The following is a 19,829-nucleotide window of genomic DNA, read 5'->3' as shown; positions in this document are numbered from 1 at the left end:
GGTGGTAGTAATGCTGGTGAATTACAGCATCAGAAAATACTTTTGGAATTTTAATGTGTGGGTATAACTGAGGTCCATACTTTTTCCCTGAGTTCAGAAGATAATTCAGCCAAGCACTGTCACTTAGGGGATGTGCTCACATAAGCGTGAGCCTTTGACAGATGTCTGCTTGGCACAAGTACAGCATACCTTTCTTGGAGCAGTGCCATTCATTTGTGAGAAATCCATATTTTAAGATCTGCCTGGGATTAGTTGGCAGTGGATGGTCTGTCTCTTTGTGGCTGGCTACCTAATGTGTAAACTAAGTATTGCCAAAGCATACTGGACTTTGAGCTCTTACTAGAAACCTGGTCCTGGTGAGTTTGTATTTGGGTAAACCCAGTCTCTTTTATCTCTTTTAATTGCCCCAGCAATTGCAATACATGATAGTATCTTTCTTTACTTCCTAACTTAAGCGGGTGTGTGTGCGTGCATGTGTGATTTTTTTTTTTTTTGGTGAGTAGTTGAACAGAAGTTACAACACACCTAGAGGTGGCTGTATTTTAATATTAGGGAAAATTATTCTATAAGTCATTTGTAGAGTACCTTGAGATCCTTTGGGAAGAAAGATAGTTTGCTTTAGAATGCTGTAATATTATTGTGGCCTATGTAGTTTCAGATATACTTATGCTGCATTTTTTAAAAGTATATAATGCACAGGAAAATATATATTGCAGGAAATGAATCTTGATGAGTTGCAAACACTGAGTGCTCTACCCAAAACCCAGTGTACCGGGGCCAGTTTCTCTGTTGGTGTAAAACAGTGCATTGATTTTAGTGGATTGTCACCTGTTCACATGAGGAAAGAATTTGACCCATAAAACCTTTATTTTCACTTTCTGTCACAGTTGCTTGCAAAACTGGACTTGATAATCTTACTCGCTTGAGATGGAATTATGGTAATCAATAGAGTTCATCTAAAACTCCAGTGTTCCAGTGCTAAGTAATACTAATAAACTTGACAGTATTTAGAATAACAGTCTGAGAATGCCTTGGGAACCATGTCCCAGAAGCTTAATCACTTGACAAATAATTGTTTTTACTGAGTTAGCTGCTGGGCATTCATTCAAACATTTGTTGCTCATTGGGTAGTGCTATTAGTATTATATGCAATCAACTCTTGCATATACATTCTACTCTGTTTTAATCAAAACTCTAAGGCCAACAGATTACATCTATATGTTATGTCACAGACTTTTTTTTAACTAAGGCCATATACCAATCTAGGGGATCTTCACTTCTCATAATAACATGAGAAGTGTCCTACTGCATCAGACCATAGGCCCATTTAGTCCAGTTTCTCATCTCACACTGTGGCAGAAAGTATAGGCTAAGGAGAAGAATATTTAATTAGGGTATATCCAGAATGATCTATCCCTTGCCCCTCTTCTAGCATTCAGAGACCTAGGAGGTCCTGATTTTTTAAGGTACAACCTGTTTGAATTTCGTATAGTCTTGTCAGACCTCCTTTAAGGTCAAAACCATAAAGTCCTAGCTATAAGCCATAAACTGCACATGAGCTATTTTTACTGCTGTATTCTCTATAAGAAGCTTCCACTGTGGAGCATGCAAGTCACAGGGGTATGCCTTAAAAAACCAGGAGCATGTGTATTTGGCTAGATGAATACCCACTTAGATTCCTCTTGTTGGACTGTATAAAACAAAGCAGAATATGACTCTGTTGTCTTTAAGAGCATAGAGAGATAGACAGCAACCTATTGGCTAAAGAAATGAACTGTTATAGTTGTCTGAGTTTATTCCTTCAAATGCGTAAACATAATTTTACCTATTAGGATTAATGTCCAAGTAGACTTGAGATTGTAATGCGGTCCAATTCCTGAGGTAGTCATGATGTCCCTAGAGCCCCCTCAGCCCTTGTCAACATGGCTGTCTCTGGGCAATCTCGATTTTTTCCTCATCTGCCATGTCTTGATGAAATGATACTTTCAGAAAAGGCTACCTCAGGGCTTCCCATGTCAGATCTCTTCATGAGTACCAATGTCGCTTCTCACTGCCATAAGGGCTAATTATGTGGGCTCCATTCTCCCCAAGACCCATGCCCATGCCTTGCAGATGTCATGCATACTAATCAGTCACAACCATCCCTGTGGGCTACAGGCTACAGGCTGCTGGCTCTTTTCATCCATTACACCTGCCCTTCTCTGGGCTATGGACACTCTGGCCCCCTCACTCTCCAGCTGTGGTCCCCCTGACCTTTGGTCCTGGCCCTGCTCCTAAGCCAGCTGAAACCCATGGGCTCTCCAGCCCTGACAGTCTGCAGCTGTGGCCCTTCTAGCCTTCAGCCCTTCCTGAGCCCTGGCCCCACTCCTAGGCCAATGAGATCTATGAGCACCCTGATCCTACCTGACCTCTGAGTCCTCTGGGCTCCTGCTGTCTTTCTGAGCCCTCTATCCCGTTTTGTCTCTGGGCCCTCTTTACCTGGGCCAGCTGGGACCTCCTGAATTCAGCATCAGGGGAAAAGAAGAGATGAGCATCAGTGGTGAGAGTGCCCACCCTTTGGGCTCCAGAGCCCTTCAAAAGCAAGGGCTCTGGTGAGAACCTGCCCCAAGAGCCCGTGTGCAGCATGGCCAAAGGGGATGTGACTGTGCCATTGCACTCCCTTTGGATCTGCCTTTGGGAGGGCATGAGGATTCACGTGACTCACAAAAAGAGCAAGGAAGGTTATTTCAGCTCTTTGCTCAGTCCTTCTCCCTCCCCCAACCTGAAAAAGAGAAGTTTTATTTATGGACTGTCTGATTATAATAAGTCCCACTGGGGACATACAACTTTATAGCAAGCAAGTAAACCATGTGCTTTGTCTGCTTCTTCCATTGAGTTTCCAGGTCTTACTCAGTGTTGGGCCTTTTTATAAAGAATGCTAATTAAATACTAAGATGTCTTTAAAATAAATTATTTTGTTGCCTTTGGGAAGGAAACCTTGGCAAATCGCTTAAAAAGAAACCAGAAATGAAATGCGAAAGCTATATTCATATTAATGTTAATGGCACAAGAATATGAAGTCCAGTCTTAATCTGAATATAGTTTAATATTCTGTAGTGTTTACAGCTTGCCAAATATTTATGTATTTAAATAATGCCTCATACTCAAATAAGCTTACTTTGTAGGGAAAATTGATAATTTAGGGAAATAAAATCACAGATGTCATTACATCTTGTGGCTCCTTCTAATCATCATAGTTATTCTGTGAGGAACAATATCGCACCAAACACACTGGCACCTTTGTTTATCCTTGGATAGAACAAAACCATGCCTTATGTCTTCATCTTGTAACAAGTAGCATATGGGCAAGCTCCTGGTTATGAACACACAAAGTTGCAGATTCAGGATATAAAACACATACTCCAACATATGCACCACCTAGGCTAAATACAGACAGTCAAAAAGCCCAAGGTTGAATTTATTCAGTCTTTGAAGGTTAGTCTATGATGCACAAATTAAATTGAGACGCAAGTGAACAGTCATTTACCTTTGATTGAGGAAATGTGGCCATATGCCTGGAGTGGCTCAGGCCAGAAGCTGGGGGGGAGGGGGCACTAGAGCATTGCTCTCTGGCATTTAGCCATCATGGATTGTGTGTTTTTTTCCTACTGCCCCTGAGGTCTCTGGGATTTGTAGTCCACAGCTGCAACCAGCAGTACGTTTTAGTGCAGGAAGGGGTGTTTAACCCCCCACCCTCCCTGGCCTCAGACCCCAGCTGGAGTGGGGTAGTTCCCCCGCAGCTCCCTGCAGATAGGGCTGCATCCCAAGATGGGCTTGCCCCCCACCTCCACCCCCTTGTCAGCCAGCCCTCATTCCTCCAGCTAGGGAACACAGGGGTAGGGCCAGCCCTGCTCTCTGGAGCAAACAGCACAGCCCAGCCCAGGGTTGCAAAGCATGCTGGGATGCTGGGGGACTTTGATTTAACTTGAACCAGGAAGAGGTCTGGGACAAGTTTCATAAACTGGTTTGACCCAAATTAGTTAAGTCTGATACTACATTCAACCAGGTTTATCTTAAAACAGTTTCAGCTATTTTGAAACTGGTTTATGTGCTCTGAGTTTCTGTTCTGTTACAGTTTAAACCAGTTTCTGATCACTTAAACCAGTTTATGTGTGATGTCTGTCCCTAGCCCTACTCTGCTAGTAAATGTTGGTTATAGGCAAGCCTGCAGTGAGAGCTCAGGGATTTGGCCCCATTAAAGACAGCAAAGCTGTTCTGTTTTGTGCTTGCAGTTCAGATTGCCCAGACCCATCCTCAGGATCAAGTTAATGTAAAAAATGGCTTGAAGCAGATTTCAAACTATGCTGACTATACCTTAGACTGAGCCTGAAACCAGGGCCAGTTATTGCATACATACAAATATAAACATTTTTAATACAAAAAATGCACAAATGACATGACTTGTGGTATGTGTACAAGTATAAACCTGCCTGAGGCATCTTCATAGAAACCTATCATAAATCTCTGTTGTAATAGGCCTCTAATATAGTTACACAGTGGACGTGTCTACACAAGATGCTTAATGGTTAGAAGACTAATTCTACTGTGCATTAGTGCAGCTGGCAAAGCCCATGCTAATGCACTAATGCACAGTAGATTTAGTCTAATGTGCAATAGCATCAGAAAAAAACCATTCATCTGTACTAATGCACAGTAGTGCTGATTACCTGTCACCACAGGTACTAACATACCTGTTAGTGCCCACTCACAAGTGTAACTAAATAGAAGGTCTGTGTAGGTTCAGAAAAGCCAACGTTTGAGGGGAATGTTCCTATTAAATGATTTATAGTGTCGGCTGAGAAGTGTTGTGGAGAATCCTTCTGAAGTGTGGATGCCCACTGAAATTTGTTGCCATTCTCTGCCTACCCTATGATGGTATGAGTGGTGAGTTTCAGTAATGGATTTATCACATCCCTTTGAGGTTGAAACAGGAGTTAAGCAAGGCTGCATCATCACTCCAGCACTTCTCAATGTTCCTTGCCATGATGCTACATCTGACCATCAACAAGATTCCAGCCAGAATGGAGCTAAACTACCAAATGAATGGTAAACTGTTTAATCTCAGCTGACTCCAAGCCAAAACCAAGACCACCTTGACTACAATCATTGACCTCCAGTCCACTGATGATGCTATAGTGTGTACTCACTCAGAAGTAGACCTTCAGGCAATCGTTAATATCTTTACTGAGGCATACAAGAAAATGGGGCTGTTGCTTAACATTCGGAAGACTAAGGTCCTCCACCAACAAGCTCCTAAATAACAGTCCCCAGCTTTGGTAATCCAGATCCACGGTGAGACTCTGGAGAACACTGAATATTTTCTGTCCCTCAGAAGCCGTCTTTTGCAGAAAGCTGACATTGATGAAGAACTCCAACATTGCCTCAAATGTGCAAGGCACCCTTTGGACACCTGAAGAAACAGGTGTTTGAAGATCGTGACATCAGATCTGAAACCAAACTCATGGTTTATAAAGCAGTCTTGCTGCATGGAGCTAAGACATGGACAATGTACAAGAGATATCAGAAGTTGTTGGAGAAGTACCATCAAAACTGCCTGTAGAAGATCCTCCAAATCCAGTGGGAAGACAGACACACCAATGTTTGCATTGTCCTGCAAGCAAACACCATAAGTATCAACTTCGTTGGGCCAGCCATGTTATCTGGAAGTCTGACTCCAGACTTCTGAAGCAAGTTTTATTCTCCCAGCTCTGCCAACTCTCCAGAGAAAGCCCTTTACAGACATCCTCAAGGCCAACTTAAAAAAGTGCAACATCGATGTCAACTCATGGGAGACTATTGCCAAGGACTGCCCCAAATGGAGGAAGAGTCTGCTTCAGTGCTTTAAAACCTCACAAAAATAACAGATGACAGAAAAGCAGGAGCAGCAGAAACAGTGTGTTGCAAACCAAATGAAGACTCCAGCACCACACACCCCACACAGAAACTCATGTCCAAGCTGAAGGAGAGTCTGTCAATCTCAGATAGGCCTCATCAGCCATCTTCGGGCACACAGATAAGACAGTCGTGGACAACAATCATTCTCGAATGTGAGGGATTGCTGAAGAAGTACAGTTGAGCTTCAGGGTCTGAAACATGCAAAACTGAAAATCTGCCTAAACATGGGAAACTCATCTCTCTCACACTAGTATAACAATATTGATGTCAGCAGAGTATATTCTGATTTATTCTAATCAGTATCAGGCTTATGGCCTTTAAGTTGGAGACACAGGTGAAAAACATCAAGAAGACAGACCTGCCTGAAATTTTCATAGCTCTCTTTTACATCATAAAAGTGAGTTTGTTTAATTGCAATTTGAAAGTCTCTCATGCTTCAGATTTTAGCTGCTATGGATCTGGTTCAGAGAAAAACACACAGCCTGTTGTGGTATAAAAGCCCCCAAAGGTCACATATGGTGGACGTGCAGCAGACCAAGCTATCCAAAGGAAAGGTCACCCTGCTTTACACAGGCCAGCTGCAGCCCCACCAGGGAATTCTGAGGTTATTCATGAGATGAAGAGTTAATTTAAATGAGGTACTTGGCTCCAGTACACTCAAGTTCCCTGCTTAGGGTCTGGTTATCCCCCTTCCTGCTCCTGCAGCAAGAAAATGTATGCAGCTTTTGGAAATTATTATAGCTACAGGACTAGAATAACTCCAGTTTGGATGGGTTATAGTGGGGAGAGGTCTGGCTCCCTTCAATTACTGGACAATTGGAGGGTAGGAGAGAATCCAGCCAGACTGCTGATGCAGCAAGGGAGGGGGACTTTTTCAAAGTTTGGCTGTGCAAAATGTATTTTCTGAGTACAAGGACAGTAATCTCTTGTACTGCCTGCTGATGGAACAAAGTGCATAGGACCAGCAACCCATTAGAATTGTGAATCATCAAAAAGAAAAAGACTCCTTCTCTCCCCTTCTACTAGGGCATCATTCCCATGAGTCAAATTACTTTAGAAAGAATGCAAGCTTGGGTGGTTGCTTCATATGGCTACATTTGATTAGGGAAGTCCTTCCTAGAAATAGGGAGCAGCTTTTATGGCTGTTTAGCCAAGGAGATTTCATGGTTAAGCTGCAAGCCAGCAGCCACGAAGGCTGTTTTTCCCTGGCCAGAAACCTAAATGCCTAGTGAGCCAGTCACTGTATGTGCAGTGTCTCTATTACACTAAGATTAATAATTCCTCACAGCATATTTGCAGCTGGAAGTTTTATTTGGATCTTTATTCATTGTGATGTGAACAACTGCTCTTTTGCTGCACTGTCAAACCAAAGTCCAAGTGGCAGCTCAAGGAAAGTGCCACATAAAACACACTCCTCCTACTTTCTGTTCCTTCTTGCTGCTGCTCACTTCTCTTCCCCTGCCAGGCCTGTTTCTTTGGGGGTGGGAGCCATCTTATTTAATATTGGCAGAAGAACTCTAGTATTAGGACATTTGAAAGCTACGTTTGCATTTTAGAACAGAATTCAAGGAATCCAGGAAAAATGTGGTATAGCAAGAAAAAAATATTCTTGCAAGCAGCACAATATTTTTTCTTCATTTTGACTTGTGGGAGTGGTCAGGAGGTAGCATTTGTATTATGTTATACTTAGAGTGATGTAAAATTACTCTTTTTGGTTAAATATGCAAAGCGGTTGTCAAGGAAAGCTCTGCACAAATTGTCATGGCCCAAGGGTAACCTAAGCTCTGGAAGAGCAGAATTGTTTTTATTCTGAAATCAGCTTGCTTTGCTCTTTTAAGCAAGATGTGGCTCCTTTTTATTTGGCTTACACATTCACCAGAGAACACACTGTACAAGAGAACTGAAATTATTCCTAAAACTAGAACCCCTACTTCTTCCAAAGGCTAAATGGCAACAAATGGTTAAGTTTTCCATTTTACACCTAATCCAAAATCTTTCACCCTCATCAACACAACCAGCTCAGGACTAGAAAGAAGCAGAGTTGATCGCTGACAGAAGCACCAAGTTCTTTCGCTAAAGGGTTATCATTCACCTAACTCAGCTTTCGTTGTGGGTTATCACAGCATGAGGTGGCATGGCTCTGGGCTAGGAGCAGTAAAAATAATCAATGTCATGTCAGTGGTACAACAGTAATGTATTCACATTCACATGCAGAGGTAATGCTAAAGCTTGAAAGAAGCAGCTGGAAAAAGACAGGAATTATATAAGAACCCTCAGTCAAGTGGGCATGATAACAGTTTGTCACTCAAGCATGGAGTTTAGGGGTCCTGTCAAAACCCCTGCAATTGTTGTGTGAGTAACAGATAGCTTAGAGTGCTGTTTGTTTCTTGCACTTGGGAAGAATACTTCATACTTCTTTCAGCTGCACACCCTCATTACACTTTCATAGCTTTAGTTTGTACTACTGCAGCATGCTTTATTTGGCCTACACCAGAGGTGCTTAACCCCAGCCCATGGGCCAGATCTGGCCCCTGGCAGCACTCCCCTGCTGGCAAATCCAGATCTGTGGCGGAGCCCCAGGCCCTGTGTGCTAGATTGGGTACCCCATCCCAGCACATGGGGCTGGGCCTATGCAGTGTGAGCCATCAGGTGCCAGATCCCAGCATGCAGAGGCAGTGCCAGGTCCTAAGCCCAATCTCAATATGTAAGGGCAGCACTGGGCCCCAGGGCCCAGCTCCAGCACATGGGGCTGGGAGGGGGTGGCACTGAGCCCTGGGGCTTGATCCCAGCACACAGGGCTGGAAGGGGGTGGCACCAGGCCCTAGGACCTTATTTCAGCATGAGGGAACCAGCCAAGATGCTGTGGAGCTCTATCCAGGCACCTGGGGCCCAATCCAGCCCACAGACCAGCCCTGCTCTACTCATTTGGCCTGCTGGGCCAAGAGCTTGAGCACTGCTGGCCTACATCTAAAGACCATTTGCTACTTCAGGATACTACTTTCCATATACACAGGGATACTTCTCAGCAGAAGTATGCTTATCTGTTGGTTCTCCAAGGAACTCTCAAACATTATTCTTGGCCTAAGATATGTTGAATATTTTAAGCTTTGCTTCCTTTCCAATCATCTCCCTTGACCAAGAGCCCAGTACCTGCGATTAGCATAGGTCACTGAAGTGGGTTCAGATGGAAAAAGGGCTAGAGATGGAATAGCTAGAACTTTGTCTTCCTTTCCATATGTTACCAGTGCCATGGGGCTTCCAGGCACTTTATAAGGTGCATCTGTGTTTACAAGAATGTCCTAGCACCAGAGCTTGAGTAGAGTTAAAGAATGGATGGGTAGAAAGGAATTCATTTTGATGGGTAGGGAGGTCTTTTAATGGTGTTTTAATGCATCATAGTCAGGGGTTCTCTGTGTATTTCAAAAAGAGGTGGTTTATTGTAGATCTCTGGACAGATTTGCTTTATGCATTTCTTTTTTACATATGGGTAAACTGAGACATAGCTGTTAAGTGATGTACTTAGGGTCACACAGAGCACATAGAAATAGATCCCCAGGTTTCCTGAATCCAGTGCCTGTTGTCTTTTTATCACATGAAAGTAATCACCCACAAGACCAACCTTCCCAGCCTCTTTCCATTTTAAGAATATGACTTAATTGGAATAAGTTCTATATTACCTTTAGGTGTTAATTACATTTAAATTTCTTTCCCTAAAAGGCTGATTGATGAATCTGTTCTAATACATGGGTTATATATATTTAATATAATAAATATTTATATATATATTTATTATATAAAACAAATATTATTTATTTTATTACTGTTTATCGCTAAATTTGAGTCTGAATTGTTTGCAGAGTAACTACAGTTTAAGTAGCGTGGTCCTGATTTTTGATTTTACATTCTCAGTACTGAACAGCTCTTTGATATGTTTGAAAGTTTTTATGAAGTCACATATTGGGTCAATATTGTTAAACCTATTTGTTTTATTTTATTGTTCATCATATGAAGTTACTATACAAAAGACATAATAACTGAATGAGGTTGCTGGAAAGCTGTTATTGTACACACTCCAGGGTGCAGCAACTTAAATAGATGTGCGACATTTACTTTATAGATCTTATCTTTTATACCCTTGTTTACTTTTTTGCGAACATGTGGCCACAAATAACCTGTCTAGAATTTCTGCCTTTAGTTGATGGCCAAAATAGATGCACATCAGAGTTTCTGGTTTTACTTATTATCTTTCCCAGGCTGTGAAACATTAACTCTAGCTGAGTACCCCGTTGCTCCTTGTGTAACCCTTATGATTTCAGTGGGACAGGTTGAAAAGTAAGGCATTTTTCAGAGTGAGTAAGGGTATTGCAATCTGACCTGGAAATGAAACAATGGATGCAGTGCATATTGCTTTAATTGGTTTATTTAGATGCTTTCTTTGTGTACAAGCTGTCTAAAGAATACAGGCAACCTCCGCTTAGTTGTTTCCTGAAAAACCAAGCGCTAAGAGAAATGAGCATTAAGCAAAACCAAAAGTATTTGATGACCAAAGGTGGCGACCACAATTGTTTTTAGTGACCCAAGAATGCAACTGTGAGTGTTATAATGAAACTTGCTGAGCACTCAGTGAAATCAGGTATCAATTTAAAATGAACGTTATAGTGAAATAGCGCTAAGTGAAACAGCGTTAAGCAGGGATTGCCTGTAATGTCTTTTTAGCCTCATTGCATTTTTGCATATGCATTAGTCAAGAGAATGTTTTATGTGGATATTTATGCCACTATAGTAAAGTATACACCACTTTGTAGCTTAGGGGATCTTGGGCGAGTTGTATTAAGAACAGGGTCCTGCTCATTGAAGTCAATGGGAGTTTTGCCCTTGACTTCACTGGGAATAAAATCAGGCCTTAAGTCATCATCTATCCTCATTCATTATTTCTTTCAAAATTAAATTTAAAGTGTTCTGCATGTATGATGTATGAATGCCTGAGTGAACTTTCAGTTATTGCATCCTGGGGAAAATACACATATGGTGATTTCTGGAGCTTACTCCCATATTTATGGTATGATTTTTAAAGCCACAAGAGCACATATATTAAGAATTTGCTATGTTGAATAGCATACTCTGCTTTTTCTTTAGTTATTCTTTCAGTAGATTATGTGGACATTCTAACTTGTTTCTGGCTACATTGTCTTTCATACGCTTTGGTATGGGATCTTTCTTGAAGTTAACTTGAGGAAGCCTTTTTAAGCACAGAGGGCTCATTGTTTTGACAGGTAGTTTTCTAACCATTTTGACAGATATTTTAACATGCCAAAGCATAAAAAGCTTGGAAGGAAACATGAAAAATATTTGAATTGCCCTTGTTAAAATAAACATTTTGGTTTAAATAATAAAAGTTTACCCCCCAATCTTTGAAATGGTTGCTTGTGCTGAAATTGTGCTTGATATGTTAAGATGGGACACTGAAGTCCACAATTCATTGCATATGAATCACAGAATTTTACTGAGCATTTGTTAAATGTTCACATTAAAATAACCTGTGCACTAATCCTGCCTGTAATATTCCTAATATCATTGTTCTCTCTCTTCTTCACTTTGCTAATTGTATTTTATAAATTTGAGGTGGTTCCAGATAGGACCCAAAGGTTGGACCCAGATAGGAATGCCCCAAGTTACTGTACACTAACTTCCGGCAATTTGATTTGGCTCCATTGCCATTATAAATACTGCCTGATGATCACTCTCTGTGATTCTCCTCATGCTTCCCTAGCTGCTACAGTAATGTTTATTTGTGTTTAGAAAACTCTGGTGACTGCATGTGCTAGGGTATTAGCACTATTCCTTTGTATGTAGGACACCAACAGTGGACAAGCTGGGATTTACTTTGGCAGCCTATCTGTCAAGATGAATAGCAGTTTCTTGGTGAAAATCAAGATGTCTTAGTGGGAGAAAAAGTGAAAGAGTTCATTGCAAGGATCAGGAATTCCAGAGAAACCCTACTTCAGACAAAATTACAATGATAATCCTAGCAAAGTAAATTGCCAACCAGAACTTTCTCTTTCTCTCTCTCGTTCAAAATTACATAACGCTTAAGGGGGTTAATTCTGATCAGATTCATACTGGTGTAAATTAGGTGCAAGTCCACTGATCTCAGCTGAGTTACATTAGTAGAAAGCTGCGGTAGATGGGATCAGAACCAGATTCAGTTTCTCTATTTTTGACTTCCAAGACTATTTAATATGTATTATAAAATAGCACTAAAAATGTACAGTGCAAATTAGATGTCAAGACAACAGCCAAATATAACCTACGTTCACTTGAAAACCAAAAACTGACCACAAAGATCTGTATCTGTTATCTTACTAAGTCTTGAATGTATCTTTTAGAGTGTGTTAAAACAAGGTCCGAGAGACCAGAGTGCACAGAATGCTCAGGTTTTTTTGGAGAAGGTAAAAAAAAAACCCAAAACCCTCTCCAAAAATAGTGTGTCCCCAAGTGTTACTTGCAGCAAATCCCCTTTCCACTGCTGTGGCCAGGCCCTTTAATAGCTTTTATTCTAGGCATTGCCAAATAAAGTGTGATCTATAGGAAAGCAGAACTTTTCTTATGAAGAATGTAGTTGAGAGCAGCCCTTGTTACCAGTGCTCAGCTTGGTTGTATTAAGAGAGGAGCTTCAGCTTTGGGACTGTGTTACAGAGAGAAAAAGATAAAAATAGGGTGTCTGACGCATGCATCCCATGCTGCAAGCCAGGAAACAGAATCTTTATAACCAAATACAGTATTCCAGAACATGCATGGAAAATATGCATGTATGTGTGTGTGTATGTGTGTGTGTATGTGTAAAAAATTTTCCTAACCAATTGGAATGCTCATTCCCCTTTTCCCCACTTGCCATTTTACATCCATCTTACTCAATATTTCCTTACCTGCTTACGAATGTGAAAGCTCAAAGACTCTGTTCCACCTCTGCTTTCACTACTCACCCACTCTTCTCCTTGTCTTGCTGCACGATATGACAGTAACACAACACTTGAGTAGCTGGAGAGAGCAGCAGAATATTCTTTCTAGGACTGCCTAACAATGAGAAAAATCTAGTCCATTCTTAAGACATCTGGTATGTGCCAGATATTCATCGAGTCCAGATCCATCTGTCTCAGCTATCCATAGTGGGTGCCTGATCTAAAATTAGACATGCACAGTATGTGTCCCTTTAAATGTTAATCCTTGCATCATATTTTATTGCTTCTGTTGGCATAGGAGATTGTGTGACATAATATAAAAGTAAATAATATGATGCAATGGATAAAACTTCAAGAGAATCACATATTTCAGATGAGATGCCTCCTGCTAAAAGCTAGATCCTGCAGGAGTTACCCAAACAAAAAACTCCCATTAAAGTTAACACACTATATCACTGGGAATTTTGTCTGTGTAGGGATTGCAAGGTATCTCTATTGATTAGTGAGCAACCTATCTGAATTTTTTATTTATTTTGTCTGGAGTTTAAGTGAGCAGTTGAATGCCACAGTACTTACTGAATAGCCTAAATAATATCTATTACAAATTCAGAACCAAATAGCGAATAGAGCTTAGACATCAGATGGAAGCAGTTGTTAGATAAAAGCATTCTGATCTCGCGGGAATGAAGCATTCAACACTTATGACCCGGATCCTAACAATCATGGGTTTGGCTTAAAAATCATGAGTGTTTAACAAATAATGCATTGTGCATCTTTCTATGGATATGTTGTTTTTTTAACCTTTCAGGAATTAACATTTTCTAGTTTTTTTTTCCATAAACAGGATAGCTAGGAACTCAATTTTATTATTAGTAGAAAGCTGAGTTTCTGAAGTATCCATGTGAGTCTTGGAGCTAGAGCTATTAAGGAAGAAAAAATATTAAAAGACAAGGCTTAGGAGGAAGTTAAAGGAGTTGGCAACACCAGAGTCTTGATTTAAAAATAAAATCTTATAATAGAAGAATATGATATGAGTCTAACATTTCTTCAGTCCTTGTGGCATGATTCAGCAAAACATATAGGTCATTAAGTACAGTACATGCTTATTTCTTCACTCAGTCTATATTAATCTGAAAACTTAACAGGCCTCTGAATTCAATATGTTTAGTTTAGTTTTTCCTTATCCAGTAATAGTGAAACTGAGTTGGAAAAGTGACTCTTTAAAAGTGATGTCGCAGAGTGATATCATCTTTTTTCTCTCTCAAGAACTTCCAGATAAGCTTTAGTCAATTTAAACCCCAGTAATGTTTCTGGCGACACTGCCTATTTTCCTAAGAGCTGAAAATCTAGCTGAGTTCTTTCTGCCTGGTGCACCGTCACCAGGTCCAGCTCTTACATCATCACTCAGGTTCCACGATTGGAAATGCTGATGAGACACGAGGCAAAATAGAATCCAAGTTACTCGGCGACAGCATTACTGAGTCTGCAGTGGTAACAGTAGTAAACAGCTATAACTCTAAGGTGTACTGAGGTAGATCTACATTGAGTAGAAACATACCTTTTCCACATGGTCGCAACTTGTGCTGTAATTGCCTGTTAGCTGCTTAGACTGCAGCTAATTTATTTTGCTTTTCAGACATTAAGAAGCACATTTTCATATACAGTGCAAATGTATGTACCTGCAAAAAGACCATGTCATTGCTGTTTAGTAAGAGCCAAGTATGATACTTTTACTAGGCATTTAAAATGGACTGTGTGTAATAAAGAAAATGTTAGTAGCTACATGAAAGATCAGCAGCAGGAGCTATAAATGCAGAAAAACGTAAAGATGTCCCTTATAAACCTGAAGAGATACTTGTGATAACAACATATTCTAAGGGCATCCACATTTTGATGGGCAAGTTATCAAATGTGGCCAGGCCATTCTATCCAGCCCACAGAGCCCCTAAAAATTTAGAAAATTAATATTTTTCTGCCCTGGGCTGCCTGTCACGCAGCCCTCAATGGCTTGCCAAAACTCATTAAGCGGTCCTCTGCCCAAAACAATTGCCCGTCCCCGATCTACTCCCATGTGTTCCGGTGTAACCATTTGTTCAAAGATTCCACAGGAGGGTCTGCTCTGACCTCTCTTACACAACATAAGCCCAAAGGAGAAATTCTTCAGTGGACCACAGCTAAAGAGTAGAGGAGGCAAAACCACCAACAATGTCTTTAACATTAAAACTGAACATAAATTCCAGATGAAATCTATGTATACAATATCCTAACATTACAGATTTTGTGTGTGTGTATGCGTGGCTGGGGACTTCTATAGGATGTAGCTGAATCTCTTTTAGTCTTCTCCCTCAAAGTGCAAACAAAAATTGTTTTCATCCATTTAGCCAATTTCCTGTCATCTGCAGTGAACAGTATCTGAGGATTCAAAGGAAGGTGAACAAAACCACAGTATAGCAAGCAACTCATGCAATACTCCTTATGGGCACATCCTCACATGCAGGAGCATGCATTTGCAGCAGCAAAAATAGTAGCAACACAAATTTGTGCTGCTACTTTTTGCTGCTGTGCACACCCCTGCACATGCAATTGGTGTGGAGCAAACTGCCATTTCCCTGCTTCTCCCAGCTCCTGCCATACCTGGGGGAGTCAGGGGACAACTAGAGGAGGGGAGATGCTCTGGCCAGCAGCCAGAGTGTCTCCCTTGGAGGAGCAAGCCTCCATGGCTGCCAGTGCATGCTCCTGTGGCATGAGCTGAGCCGCTTTTTTGCAGTGTTTTTTTGCTACATGGATTTCCCGGTAGCAAATTTTGTCCCAGGCTGCATATTTGCAGCTCAGGGCATGCTTTAACATGCCGGGTGTGTGGTTTACAGTGCTGCAAAGACATTTGTGGTGCCAAAAAAACGCACCTGCCTGCACGTCTGGAATCCAACTTATGCATGCGCATTTTCTTCCTGACTAATGTTGTAACCATCTTAGGACCTGAAGCATGAACTAATAGAGCTGACAACCCAGTCAGTTGGCCAGTCAAATATTGTCAACTGACCAGTCAATTGACTGCATATTTTTGACTGGTCAAAAAGTATAGCAATTTTACAAAAAACTACATTTTTTGTAGTTTTCATGACAGAAATACGATTTTTATTGTTTTTTGACAAATTTCTTAATGGAAAAATTGTACTTATTGGTGTATTAATTGGACCTATTGGCAATTTTTTACTAATTTGTAACTGGTCAATTGACTGAATTTTATTTGACTGGTCAAATACCCAACCCTTTGAACTAATAATATAATTGTTATTATAATATCATCATTATATAAATATTTTTGTACACTGGAGGTCTGCATGGAATATCTTATGTTCCTACAAGAGGAGTTAACAAACTGATGTGCAGCCATTCTAGCTAGGGTGAAACTGGAGATGTCCCAATGTGTATCAGTGAAAATTAAAGAACCAGGCTGCTATACCTCATAAAACCTCCCAATATAAAAGTGTTATTGTTAGATTGATTCTGTAGTAGCAAAGCAGTGATTACACCACACTAAATCTTAATCTTCCTCTCTAAAAGAATTGAAGTATCACTCCTGGAATGGCACCTGCCCAGTCACCATTTAGGAATCTGGTGTTTGTATCTGTGTTCTTCTGGATTTTGTGATGTCTCAAGAATCAGTTTTCTGGGGCAAAATAGCTGGTGATCTGTTTTCAAAGATATCTGGGCACATGTTGCATCTGCAGGTATATTCACTAAATTTATTCTCATTCATTAAGTAACAACTTCTGGCACCTGGGCAACTCCACTGTTATTAGAGGAAACTAAACAAATATGTCTGGTGCACAGTTGTGTAGCTTATGAAATAGTGGGAAACTCTCCTGATAGGCTCCTTCATACCTGTTAGAATCTCTCTGGTATAGGGATGAGTTCAGCAGCCAAAGAGTAAAGTGGGTTTTTTTTTATAATTTCTCTGTGTCTGACAGTAATGAGCTAATTGGGATGCATCTTGGCTTTGAGACAAAGGTTGGGTCTAAGCTGCACTCAGTAGTGGAACCGTAGCACAGGCAGCTATAATGAAGCCAGATTCGATGTCACTAGCTCGGGTCATGATAGTAGAGAAAAAGCAGTGACTAAAGGTGAAAGCTATCTCAGGTATGTCTGCACATGCTATAGTCATACCTTTGACTATATAGCCTACAACACAAAGAGGAGAAAACCAATGAAGCCCTTTGTGCCTGACTAGCTCACATTTTGCATGCAACACTGGACTTAGTTTGGCACGGCATTAGTGATATGAGTCATCACCAGTTCCCCATTCCTCCTGTCTGCCAATTGTAGCCAGACACTAAAGCAGACTTAACCAATTAGGAGACTTCCTCCTATTACGTGCCCTCCTAACACCTCCATTAGTTGCCTGAATTTTCAAGGCTCATGAATGCTGCATATTACTGCAGCCAAAATTCTGACCTCAGACCCTCATAATCTGAAGGTGACGGATCCACTAGGTGAGCCAACACAGCAGTTGTCAAACTAAGTTTGTATCCCATTAAAGTCACTCTTTGCAAGTCAGAATCTACAATATTCTCATTTAGATTGCATTTAAATAAAGACATTTATCCAGGTATCATGGATAGAACTGATGTTAGAGATGTCAGATTATTGGAGTTGATAGCCTAGTAGTGCTAGTGATAGCCTAATAGCCAATAGCTTAATGTAATGCTGTTACAGAATTAATACAAAGTTTTATGTGGCTAATTTAGGGTCATACATCCATGCTGGTAGATCAAATGTTGATGTGTCTTACACCAGTATAAATCCAGAGTGATTCTATCAGTGCAGTAACATTGCTAATCTAGTCGCAGCAGAGTAAGTGAGGCTAGATATACTGGGCCAATTCTTGTGTCTCACCAACAGATATCAGAAATGAGCCTGTGGACAAGACTGATGGATAAAACTTTTCAGCCCAGTGACCTTAGTGGGATTTGTGTGCAGTTTTCCAAGAATTTTACAAACTTTATGAATGAGTGTGTATATAAAATATATTCCCAATCTATCCTGGTCAGCATTTGGCAGCATAGAATTGATCAAGAAAAAGTGACCTAACTAGCAGCTTGCTAGCGCTGCCAGGGCAATACAGGGAATTCAGGGATGAGCTGTGGTCTATTCTAATTTCAAGTCCATTGGTTTTGTTGCCTTCAGTTTGCTGGGGGAACATTGACTCCATTGTATTTCACAGAATGCTGTTACAGAATTAATACAAAGTTTCTGAATGCCTGCAGCAAAACTGTTCAAAGGCTAGCTCAAACTAAAGTGCCTAAGGTCATTTAGAATAATGAGACATTTTCTAAGTGTACCTTTTTATTGTACCAATATTACATTACAGGAAAAAGTGGGGCTTAACACGTAGCACCTGTCACAAGTTTTCTCCTTGAATTAGACTCTCTTGCTTATAAAAGTTTAATTGATTCCTAGCAGTTTATGTGTATGGTGCTTAGTAGGAGTTTTCTGTTCTCTTGCCAGCTACATGGTTACTTAGAAAGTGAGCCACTCACGCTACAGCTGTTCATTGGGACTGCAGACGACCGCCTGCTGCGACCCCATGCCTTCTACCAGGTTCATCGAATCACAGGGAAGACCGTTTCTACCACCAGCCAAGAAACAATACTTTCCAACACCAAAGTCTTGGAAATTCCACTCATGCAAGAAAACAACATGAGAGCAATGTAAGAACCAAACAGTGAACCTGACTGTCTAGCAGTTTCTTTCCAGGCTGCCCACTACAATTTTTCTTTTCATTCTTTCTTTCCTTTTTTTTCTTTTTTTGACTTTATGCTGCATTTTTCTCTTTTTTATGCTCAATCCTAGAAATAATCCAGCTTCCTAGCAGGTTTCTAAAGGTTTGGTAGAACAAACTGCCCCTAATCAGTTTAATGCCTAAATAAACTTTGCAAATATTTATGACAACTGATTAGTTTCATTCTAGAGTTTCAGCCAATGTGCTTATTTGCCATTTAAAATAAGTAGCTCAGTTACCAAGCTGTAAATATCTCCTACCTCAGCTCCTGCATTTAGTTCCTAAACATGACACCTATTTACTTCTGTAGGCAGAACTACAAGGAACAGAGCTTGTTAAAACTCATCTCTGGTTTAGGAGAAGAAGAGAGATCTTGCAAAAAGTTTTTTCCCCCAAATAATCCAGCTGTCAGTGAAAAAAGCAGAACATCTCGTATTCATTAGAGAGAACTGTTATTGTCTTGCAATTACACTATTGGAGTGGAGACAATAACAGGTCAGATTAGAAACCAAACAATTAGAAATAAAAGTGGCAAGGATGATATTGAGAGACAAATGCAAGGTATTCTGATGATGATAGTTGATACAGATAAAGTTCAGACATCTGCAGAGTGGAGGCATCAAGACCTATCCACCATTTAATTACCAAATTAGAGTTCAAGTGAGATTTTAATTGTGCACTGCTCCTCTGCACACAAGTGAACTTCATGCTCACACAATATGCAGAAAGTAACTTTCATCCTAATGCACATGGCTTATCTGAGGCCTGCCATATCTTCTAAGCCACTGCACTAGTCTTAAGTGGTGCAGAGAACCTAAGTGAATGTCTGTGTGCATGTATGCAGTGTAATTTTGGCCACAGTGAAACTGAAGTCCAGTTAGTGCACACAGTGACTTCAGCAGAGCCCAAATTTCACCCACAACATTCATATACTTAACAAAATAACTAATTAACCTAAGTAACCTAACTAAGAAGTATGAAGTAACCCTGTTTTGAAGCTAAGAAGATGCAGACTAAATCTGTATCTCCATGTTTACCTCTTTCTGTTGCAGTTATTAGAAGCGCCGTTGTTAGAAATCACTTCGCATTGGATTGGACAATATTCTGAAATGCACCACATACATACAGCAGCCAGAGTGAGGTTTATGACTGGG

General features: G+C 40.6%; 1 protein-coding gene across 3 annotated transcripts in view; it reads left to right on the top strand.

Moving 5' to 3' along the window:
* NFATC1 (nuclear factor of activated T-cells 1) overlaps window positions 1–19,829 on the top strand; it is a 157,247-nt gene that overhangs the window by 39,412 nt on the left and 98,006 nt on the right. For all 3 annotated transcript variants that reach the window (XM_019524065.1, XM_019524085.1, XM_019524074.1), the window contains exon 4: window positions 18,402–18,604. In XM_019524065.1, the coding sequence (XP_019379610.1) occupies window positions 18,402–18,604 (203 nt within the window). The remainder of the gene's footprint in view (window positions 1–18,401; window positions 18,605–19,829) is intronic.

The sequence above is a fragment of the Gavialis gangeticus genome, unplaced genomic scaffold (genome assembly GCF_001723915.1).
Source record: "Gavialis gangeticus isolate Ggan-Ray unplaced genomic scaffold, GavGan_comp1, whole genome shotgun sequence".
Lineage (NCBI taxonomy): Eukaryota > Metazoa > Chordata > Crocodylia > Gavialidae > Gavialis > Gavialis gangeticus.
Note: the sequence above shows the minus strand (reverse complement) of the source record. Positions and strands in the feature narration are given on the sequence as shown.